The sequence below is a fragment of the Charadrius vociferus genome, unplaced genomic scaffold, assembly GCF_000708025.1.
Source record: "Charadrius vociferus isolate BGI_N301 unplaced genomic scaffold, ASM70802v2 scaffold115, whole genome shotgun sequence".
Lineage (NCBI taxonomy): Eukaryota > Metazoa > Chordata > Aves > Charadriiformes > Charadriidae > Charadrius > Charadrius vociferus.
In genome coordinates, this window is record NW_009648636.1 from 624,411 (window position 1) to 635,242 (window position 10,832).

General features: G+C 41.1%; 1 protein-coding gene across 1 annotated transcript in view; it reads right to left on the bottom strand.

Moving 5' to 3' along the window:
- Positions 1-1,435: 1,435 nt before the first annotated feature.
- NAT10 (N-acetyltransferase 10 (GCN5-related)) overlaps positions 1,436-10,832 on the bottom strand; it is a 22,547-nt gene continuing 13,150 nt past the window's right edge. Inside the window, exons 19-27 of the mRNA XM_009886242.1 lie at positions 10,054-10,102; positions 9,323-9,416; positions 9,119-9,229; positions 7,870-8,042; positions 7,256-7,375; positions 6,124-6,222; positions 5,646-5,719; positions 3,005-3,088; positions 1,436-1,895 (exon numbers count right to left, since the gene is read on the bottom strand). Of these exons, the coding sequence (XP_009884544.1) occupies positions 1,802-1,895; positions 3,005-3,088; positions 5,646-5,719; positions 6,124-6,222; positions 7,256-7,375; positions 7,870-8,042; positions 9,119-9,229; positions 9,323-9,416; positions 10,054-10,102 (898 nt within the window). The 3' untranslated portion in view covers positions 1,436-1,801. The remainder of the gene's footprint in view (positions 1,896-3,004; positions 3,089-5,645; positions 5,720-6,123; positions 6,223-7,255; positions 7,376-7,869; positions 8,043-9,118; positions 9,230-9,322; positions 9,417-10,053; positions 10,103-10,832) is intronic.

Here is a 10,832-nt window from a genome sequence, read left to right on the forward strand (position 1 = left end):
CTCTCCTCTCACCCAGCCGAGGAGCGTCCCCTGAAAGGGCTCCAGCACTAGCTCCAGTCTCCCAAAGCAAGGGGTTGTAGCTCTTCACCCCTCTCCCAGCAAGGCCACCACTTATCCTATTTTTTACAATAACAACAGCAAAAACAGAGAGAATTCACACTCACCTTTTCTTCTGAGGGCTTTCTGTACAGCTGTGAAGAGCCTCACACTTCTTGCCTTCCACGTTTACTCCTTTTTTACAACTTCTTTAGAGCTGACTCAAGGTAGCCAACCACCACCTCATCCCTGCAGGCTGCCAGTGCTGCTCTTTCACACAGCTGGGTGATAATGGGCCCTCGTCAAGCCTTTAAGAGCTGCAGCTGCAGATCCCCCTTCTCAGGGTTCAGCTGCCCCCACAGCGTGGGGGATGTGCCCTTGCCACTGACTCTCACACAGTGGCTCACTAACCAAAGGTACACACAGGGTGGGCTGTATGTATTAAGATAAGGCTCAATATAGATGCTTCATAAAACAGCCTCCTAGAGAAGAAATGCTGTCTTTACCTAGGAAGAAGCTGTTTCTTCAAGGATTTGCTGGAAAAAGAGCTGTGAGATCTACAAGTAAATATAATGCAGCTGTGTATCAGCTGTAGGTAAACCTCTCTGTTCTGAACCTCTAGGGCACGAAGCTGAAACATCAATGCACTCAGGTTTGGGACAGGGACGTTCTGTGTCAACGGTTTGCCCTGGTTTTCAAGCCTCTGGAGTCTGACAGGCACCAGAGCTGCAGTCACAGAAAGTCCCAGCTCCAGACTGGTACATATTTATTGCCAAGCAGGGACCACCGAGTAGTAGATCTGGGGAGTTCAGAGGCCTGTCTGCTCAACTGGCTGCCGAGCTTGAAGAGAAGATCACCAAGACTGGGCGTCAGTATGATAGCGCCGATTTCCTGGTGACCTGAACACTAAACTTCCCATCAAAGCCAAGCAGCAGCTTGAGGTCAGCAGATAGCAGGTGGACAGAATGGCCCAAGCAGCTTCCCCAGCACCTGGTAAATCACACTACCCTGCTTGAGAACTAGGAAATGTAAATTGCTGAGCTATGGGAATGCTGAGACCTTGTAAGCAAGTGTGAATGCCAAAGAGCAGCTTTTATACAGCTGCTTGAGGAGCACAGTAAGTAGGAACTATAGACTGCCTTCCAAAATAGAAGTGTTCATTGTATACCCCGAACTCCTGCGCGCAAGGACCAACCACATCATGAGTCTGAACTGAAAACACGGTTAGTGCTCCCTGAATAGCCGGCCTCAAATAAAAAGTCAGTTGTCATTCACGCTGAAAAATCCCTGAAGCTCCAAAGGAGTGAATGGTAGTACTACTGAGCCCATAGCTGCATATATCAAGATGTGCTGCAACGCTAAAAGGTAGTCACATACCAAAGCCTAACACATTTCTATCCTTTGTTGTCCAAACTCTTCTTTAATAAAGACACCAACCATTAAGATGCAGGAAAGTTTACAGATTGATCTGCCCCCTTGGAATGGAAACTCTGTGGCTGCTAAAGCACCCTCATAATATCCCAGTGTGTTGCACAGTGCCTCGCTCAAGCTCTGCAGTCACACTTCATAAAAAATCTTCATAGACTGTCTCCTGGCAGTGTCACTGTACTTCCCGTAATACAAACACTTTAAAAATGCCTCTAAGGCTTTTCCATCCCTCCAGCTCTCACCCCCCAAAAGAAAGTCTTTTGATTTAAAGGAGAATAGTACTTCTGAAGTACAGACCCGTCACTTGTTAATTCAAGTTCACTGATCGGCTTTAAAGTCATTTCTTCCACTTCTGCTTTATATCTTTAGTCTTCTTAAATTTCTTCTGTTGCTTGGGTCCTCTTGCTGTTTCTAATTTTCTCTTCTTCTCACTGGGAAACAGGAACAAAATATCTGTTAAAATACACTAGATTCCCATCCAGCTGGGAAATTTTTGTTGTAAAATGGAGACGAGGGTCTACATAGAAATGTGGTTGGGAAAAAATACTTCCAATTTCTTGGGTCATTTAAAGTGGTGCTAGAGAAAGCATGAACAAGGGTATGACCTAGATTTTCTAGCGTCTTCAGATTCTCTAACCCAATCTGAATCCCGTAAGATCTTGATTTTTAGCTCTTGTCATTGCTTTTCAAGACTTTAAGTTATGTGTCCTAAAGGTGATTCATATAGGGCATCTGGAATTTAGAGTACCTAGAAAAAATATTAGCGCTGACAGTTTTAAGTATACAATTTTGTTCCTGTGCTAGATTCTGAGTAGAGCAAACATGACAGAGCTCGGATCTTTATAAGCACTGACAAGACTCTCTCATTCCTATAAGGTTTCTGGAAAATCACAGCTTCTAGCATTCATGAAAAAAAACCCCACACATATACAAAGGGTGGAATAGAGATCACATAATTACTTCAGCTGTCAGGCACCCCAGGAAGGGGAAATAAGCAAGCAGGTGAGTCTCAACTATAAATCCCCAAGGAAAAGATGAGGAAAGACTCCACGCTGGGCAAGATAGAAGAAAGAAGATGGATGAAAAGGAAGGAACTGCAGAAATGCAGACTCAATATTTCACAGGCTTAAGTTCACATCTGAAAGAATTCTTCTCCCCTGAATTTGTATTTTCTCCAATGGGAATATCATAGGCTCCCACCCAGTGGTAGCTCCCAAAACAAATGGGACAGTTACGTGGAATGAGTTCTTTCTTTAAAAGTGACTCAAAGGAGAAACAGTACCAACTTCTGTGCATGATCAGGATCAAGACTCCACCATGTCAACAGAAAAAAGTTACAATCAGAGGAACCACTGAGTACCCAGTAGAGCTCTCAGGTGCTCACACCCCCATGTCTCCAGGAAAACTGAGAATCTACCAAGGACGCTAAGTTTGTTTTATCTGCATTTAACTCTGCAGCTTCACTCTTTTGAAAAACATTATAATAATGCCAGCAGGAAAGACCAGAGAGACCTCTGTGGAGTATTTCAAATTCCTTAACCTTTTCAAACTGACGACGGAAGCGTTCTGTCCTGCTTTGCTCAGCACCTCATTCCATTCTTCGTCATCACCCCGGATAATATATCTAAGTGAAAAAGGTAAAGGAATATCCAAGTAAAATTGCTAGCACAAAGTAAAAATATAAGGTGATTATATTGTCAGGCACACACTAGTCTACAAACAAAGCCACCGCGTCAGCACCCAACCAAATCAGTATTTGGAAACACACAGAAAACTAGAGTGGCAAAGGGATACAATAGCTTGTCACGACTCTGTCAGCAGACTCAGTCCAAACTAGGGCAATAGCAACCAACAATTGTCCCTATCCAAAGCTGGTCAGTGTCAAATGAAATTCTCCCAGGAGCCCCTGTTGTAACCATCATAAAACTGTTCTCTGAAAGCCTCTCATCAGAAAAGCAGAGTGCTGAGTAGAGTACATCTGTTACGAAAGCAAAAAATTAGGCCACAAAGGTTGTACTTTCCATAGCAGTGGTGTATACCTCTACTTTGCCCACTAGATTTCTTAAAGACAGACCTTCAGTCACTACAGCTGTAAGCCTGACAACCACAATCAGATCTATATTCACTATATAGATTTCTTTATAAAAGCTTGAAAGCTTTTTCTCTTTTTCCCCCTCCAAAAAAGAAGGTAAGGATGGTTGTGGTGGTAAAGGAAGAGGATGCCAAAAGCAGTGGCTTGTAACAGAAAGTTAGCAAAATTAGCAGCAGGTCTTAGACCAGCAGTAAGCTTGAATGGTACAGTTTTTCTGCATCAGCCCAGGAAAAACTGAAGACATGCAGCTTTCTTTTGAAAAGAGAAATTAAGACAACAATTGCTATTCAAATAAGCTCATGTTCTGTGCCCCTTGTCTGGGTGTTCAAGTACCCTGGAAATTAGATACAAATTTAACTAGGCAAAGCAGTCATGTAGCAAAATGGAGTGGTTGCTCTCCATCTCGAGTTCTTAGAGGTTTAGAATAGACTAGCCTTTGTTCATACAAGGCTGAACAATACCGGACAAAGCCTTTTCAAATCAGACGGCTCTGTCTCTTCTATTAGTTTTCTACAACCTGTATTGAAAAGTGTTCAAAATAGATTTTTGTCTCTCCTCATGGAGGAGAACAGCATTCTAATTCTGGGTGAACAAAAGGGGAACATGGTCCAAAATGACAAACAGGTATGTAACACTATCAACTCCAAAAAACTGAATTAAAACTTTCTAAAAAATCTGGTTATATTGTTTTCCTAGTGTGACTGACTTGGAAGTCACTTCCAATCACATCCATTTTTGTCCTTCCTTCAAACAAGACAACCAAAGATTCAAAGAAGCTCTCTCAGATTTGACAGAGATTAATCTAGAGTCAAAATAGACAACTCTTCTACGATGTCAGTACAGTAAACAGGATTTATAAGACAAAAAGTGGGAGGAGGAGAGAGAGAAGACAGAGAATCGGTGGCATGAAAAGAGATGTCCAGAAAAAGAGACATCTGCTGACACTTCAAGTAAATTGCTGGTTCAGTAACTCAGTATCCTACAAATTGTCCACCTTTACAGAACTTAAAAGGCACCTCTGCTCACTGCAGTTAGTAAAAGAAGCTCTGGTTGGTTGTTCTTTTTCCATTGATTTGGGGTTTTGATGTTTGGTTGGGTTTTTTTTTTTTTTGTTAAAGAAGAGAATATTAAAATTAGCCAGGTACTATTTTCACTTGATTTGCACACACAGCTAAACTGGACAGCAGACAACAGGACCCGGGTATCCTGGTTTGAGGAAACTAATGACTATTCCTAGAAGCACGGGAAACTGTAAAATTAGAAACAGTCCACAGCCAGGCAGCTTGCTTTATTACTCCGTATTATAGAACTGTATAAAACTTATAAATGTATAATATACAAACTGCACACAGCCAGGATCAAGACTGACACATAGATACATAGTAAGAGCTACTGCCATGAATAATTTACCATTTAATTGACAAAAGAGAACAGAAGTAAAAGAAGAATGTGCTCAAGCTCATGCCAGAGGCGCTAGGACAGAGCTGAGAACTGATCCAGCATTCTCATTCGCAGTACATCTTCCATTTGTAGTACTGTAAGGATGACCCAGCCCCAACTCTTAACAACTATTCAGTTCTACAGTTCCACAGACAGACAGATCTCACTGCTGATCAGCTGTGATCTGCTAACTCACAACCTTTTGCTTCTTGTTCAAAAAACCAGCAGCAGAACAAGGGAAGTCAGTAAGTTCACGCTTGGGAGTATGACACACTTCTCAGGCAATGAATTAACGTACTGTGGTAAACAGGTGAAGGGCCCTGAACAGCAGTTGTTCCTGAATTTAATTCATACTGGAAAGAATGTTTTGAGTGTGAAACAAAGCAGGTGCTAGCAGAGCCAATAAAGACTAAGTTATAGGCCGTCAGGCACACAATGCCCAGTTTTCACTAGTGTAGCTGCGTATACTTATCGTACCTGAACACTGTGGAAAACACCCACTGCTATTTCTCAGTTATTGATGGTTTGAGATTGTGATACTGCAACTACAGCCTTGAGCACAAGTCTCAGACAGATGCGCTAGTGACCTGGCATTCAAACAGATATCAGGGGAAAACTGGATTTGAGACTCATACGGATAAATTCTTACTGTGTAAGGTCCATTTCCTTCAGCTTCCCCACCTCTTGCTTGTGTTTTTCTTGGAATTCCTTTGCGGCTTCTTCCTACAACAGGACAGCACAACAGATGCATTAAGTTCTAAGTGCAACAGTGACCATGTAATGCAAGGAAAACGCCTTTCCCACTGAAAGACAAGTACATCCCCTAAAACAAATACCAGATGATCCTGAAAAGCTTATCTTTTTTATATAATCGCATTTTTATGTTATTTGTACACATATACTTGTAATATATAACTCCAGTAGGCTCTGCAAAAATTCTATACTGCAGATTAACAAAGCATGACTAGAAGCATGTAACACAAAGCTGTCAGGTTTTAACTACCATAAAGTGACAGACCTGATGTGGAATTCTTTCCATCCAAGAAAATTTAGATTACAAGGCTTCTACACCCAAGGGAACTCCATGAAGTGTTTACATATGTATGAAGCAGAAAGTTCATAATTACCAAATCGTCATTTAAAGATTTCAGCGTTGGCTCCATTACAATATCCTTTGTTGCCACCATCTGCTCCTCCACAGCTTTTTCCTGGACTGTGTTAAACAACTGTAAATGAAGAAAGCCAACACATGTAAGACTCACTGATGTTTCTTCTAGGTTACTGTTTTACAATAAATAGAAAATGCTATTACAATAAATAGAAAATGTTTAATGTCCCCATTAAACTCTTCTAACCTTGCAAATATTATCAGGCGGTTGTTCATTTCTGATGCATACATTCCATCATACTGAAATAAAAAGCTCAAGGCTGCTTCCTGAAGGCAGAATTATATGCAGCTTTTATAGAAAGTATAAAACTAAAATCAGTCAGCACTCAATGACACTTGCATAAATGTAGAGAACTTGTCATTTACAACATATTTCATTAATACAGCATCATTTGATTAACATTTGCAGCTAAAAGCTGCATATTTATTTTTTTGTATGTTATTTTCTTCAAGATAATTATAAGGGTGTTATGCTGAGCACATCATCTCTCCAATGAACAACCTATGCCAGATTGCAGAAGCTTTGGTACTGTATCCCCAGTCTTAAGAACCAGAGGCCCCAGGCTCAGCAAGCGATTGCAAGCAGTTGGTGAGTACTCTGTCCGTCTCACCATTGGATGACTCACCACGTTACTCACTTTATCACAGACGTTAGAGAGAAAAAAAGCCAGAACCAAAACTTTCCGATTATTTCACTGGACTTCAAGTCTACCCCTAAATGACACTGGAAAAGTTGGGTTTTTTTTCAAGAAAAGTTGAGATGCCACCAACACAGTGAACAATCATAAACCAATGGCTCAGGCTCAGCTGGCAACATGGGCTGTGTGCTCAGCATTTTGCTCAGGGCATTTCAATATTTAAAACCATAAGACGAGCACTACCATTGGGGAAAACACTATATAAATCAATGCCATAAATACCTGCTTTTTCCACTGGAATTTTCCCATCTTACAAAGAGGTTTACAGTCAGTTACTGGGGACATGTTAAAGACATGCAGTTCTGATTCAGCTTTCTATTAGTGCCAGGCTCGGTACTGGAATGACACTTTGGTCCAATACAACCAAGACAAAGCTTGTCATGGTGCTGTTACCTGAACTATTTTGCGGATGATTCTGTTGAAGAGGCCCATCAACTGACTGCTGGGCAGTTCTACCTCCTTTTCCAGTTGGTCCAGAGATTTATGCTGTAGGCCAATGCCTAGAAAAAGGGCCTGAGGAAATGACATGTATTTCAGTTATAGAAGCTTTTAGAACATATACAAATACGTAATACCCTCTACACACCCTACACAAGGCTTCTCTGGTACGAGCTGAAGCTTTGCTCAGATGCACGGGAACACCCCAAAATTATTCTGTAGATGGCAGGTGCCATTCCATACTTAGTACAGATGAATACCTTTCTCCTGAAGTGCAGTTCAAGACCCAGAAGCTTTTGAGGCGTTTTTAAGCCACAGTTCACACTATGTTATAAACGCATGGAGTGCTTCACTGAACACCCAACAGAATACGATCCCTACAAACTCTATTCAAAGCAAATGCTAAAGGTGGAAGAACACTAGAAGCAGCAGAAATCACGAAGAGGACAATAAAAGAAGCATTTAACTGAAGCAAAGTCTTTTTTTAAAGACGATGTGAAACAGGAAACTATTCCAAATATATATACAAAGAGAGGTGAAGCACAGCTTGTTCTCATAATGATACATACCGACTGTGCAGCAGAGAGAGAGATATCACCCATCTGGTTGAGAAAAAACATCCTGGCAATGGTAGGTACCATATCCATGATGAGATGATAGTCCACCATGTTGCGAGAGTACATCTCTAATCTCTTCAGGTCATAAGGGATGAAAACCGATTCTAATTCAGCACGGCTGATAGCTGATGGGTACAACAAAAAGACAACAATATCAAGACTGCTTTTCAAAGCTATCCAGGATCTCAGTATTTAACGTGTTCCTTTTCATATCAGTGAGTAAAGGCCAACTGCTACCCCGTAGGTTCACTTCCCAACACACTTCAGAATTCAATACACTAGGTATAACACTGCTGTTCAGACTGGCTTGGTTATTCAAAGTCTTTTCAGACAGATGTACGGCCATGTGAAAAACAACTGCCAAAACAGACCAGCGTAGCAACTTAAAGATGCCAGAGAGACTGAAAACAGTGAGGGCTGAGAAACACAGGTTGCCCAATCTTTATTATCTTACACTGGTTTTGCTGTTAAAGAGCCTTGTTCACTTGTAGCAGCAACCAATACTCTCTCACCAAGACAGATACTTAAAACCCACAAGACACAGATTACCAAGTTCTCTCAAGAGGACTCCCCTCTGTTAGGCACACTGAGAAAACAGCAATTTACTTTTAACCCAGAAGTGACTGTTAGAACTGTCTTATCTGGCCCCGTTTTTATAGTGCCCATGTATTTCCCCCAACAAGTGCAGCGCTGAGCCCAATAACATGCAGTTGAACTAAAGCCTCTCTCTTAGAAAGACATCACATTCCAATTTCCAAATTTCTAATGACAACTTTCTTCCTAAGATCCTAAGCAAGCTGCTCTGCCTACTGACCCTTGCTATTCAAGGCTTCCCTTTTAATTCCATACTGGATTTGGCAGGTGTCAGTATCCATCCACGTTTTGTGATGCATTTAGCTGTTACAGTGAAGAGCCCTTTAATTTTGGGTTACGTAAATCTTCGATCAAAAAAGCAGGAAAAAAAAACACACCAAAAAAACACCACTACCCGTATTAAGTGGCAGAAAATGTCCTCTTAGCTTTTACTTAGAAATATAAGCATTTTTCTGGATAATAGGAACAAAATACAGTAACTGACCAGAAGCAATCCATGGCACTTCACAAGAGAGATCATATAATGCATGTACTTGAGAGCTCTGATAAACATATACATAGACTTTAAACTGCAATCTAACTGAACATTGTGAACCAGGGTACTCACATGGTTGTGGCTGCTGTTTGATATTTTTATTCTGTAGAATGTTCAATGCCAATGAGGGAGAGAATGTGCTGAACTGGTAGGAAAGCAGAGAAAGGAACCGCCTCCTAAAATCTGCAGGACAAGATGAGAAAATAAATTATTCCTGTGGACATCTAGAATAAATATCCCAGAAGATTCTCCTGGCGTTAGCAAAGTCAAAGTTACCTTTCCAGAAGGCAGTAAGCCAAGGCTCCTGTTCAGTGTCCTCTTCATTCAGCATCTTCAGCATGATGCACGAATGTTCACCAGTCAGGTCATTCTAATAAATAAGACATATTTCCTATCATCCCCATGAACCTTTTGCAATCTATGCTCGACTGAAGAAAGCAAAGGTCTTCTGAATCAACAACTCATGTATCAACTGCTACTGATCACCACTACCCAATGTAAAACCTATGAACTTCTAGAATTTGGTAAAGACCAGTGCTGAGAGATTTTGGCTTCTTGAGGTAACCAGTGGTCACCAGTATTGCAAATTCCAGGTACAGCTCAAGAGCCAGAAAAACAAAAGAAAAATGCAGTGACAAAGGACAAACAAATTATTCTCTCTAAAATTACTGTAACTACTTGTGCTATTTCTCGTGCCTTGAAAAACAAGAGCAGTCAGTTCTAGGGCCGCTTGCATATTTTACCAATGACCTCATTAATAACCCTCAATAGCTGCACCTTTGCTCTAATTTTTAAGTGCAAACTAATTAGAAGACCACATTCAAAACCCTAAAACTTTACTCCTTTAGCTAACTATAGGCCCAAAGAACAAAAACGAACATAAAACAAACCCCAAATGTAATCTCAGAACACTTTCCTTCCCAAATCACACCTCACAGAAGCTAATGGAAAGATGCCCAGTGATTTCAATAGGGCTGGATTTCACTCAGAAACAGTATGCTACTTACTGGTGTCTGCCTTAGATAAACTGGCACAAATCCAGCACGTTTCCAAAACCTGGGGAAAAGGAAAAGAGAAAACACACTGAGAATTACGAAGCAGTTGATTCTACAATAATGCTTGTGGTTAAATGCAATCTATCTACTGCACAAGAACAACTGTCGAAAATTATGCAAAAGCCTGTAAGACATCCCACCAACTAATGAAAATGAACACTGACAGAAAGTAGTAACAGCAATCAAACTGACGGAGGTTCTAACTTACAGGAGTGAAAAATCATGATTGTGATATCAAAAAATGAACAAACTTTGAAAGACTGAGAGATGTAATACAAAAGTTATTGTATTTGACATGCTTCCAAGACCTCCTTTAAAAACAGGCAAACAGGTTTTGACCAATAATATCACAGACTCCTAAGGAATACCCTGGGGAGGGGCTGAGGATTTATAGTTTACTTCAGAGACTCTGCTCTTCTTCAATTATTTTCCCCAGCAACTCCCAGGTCTCAAATAATCACTTGTGGACCAGAGAGAATCCTAGACTGATCAGCAAAATCCTGCTGACATCTCTTTCCATTCTCACGTTCCTTCTTGCATCTTAGTTGTATACTGATCCTACAATTCATTTTGCCCAGTAAAAGGAGGACCAGTATAAAAAGACCTGCTGAGACCAAACATATGGCATCCCAGACAAAAGAGAGAAGCCAGGCCCCAGAGCAACTGTCCCTGGCAACCCACCTCCACAGGCCGTGGGATGACTACTCATCAGCTGTGCAGGTGGTTGCAAA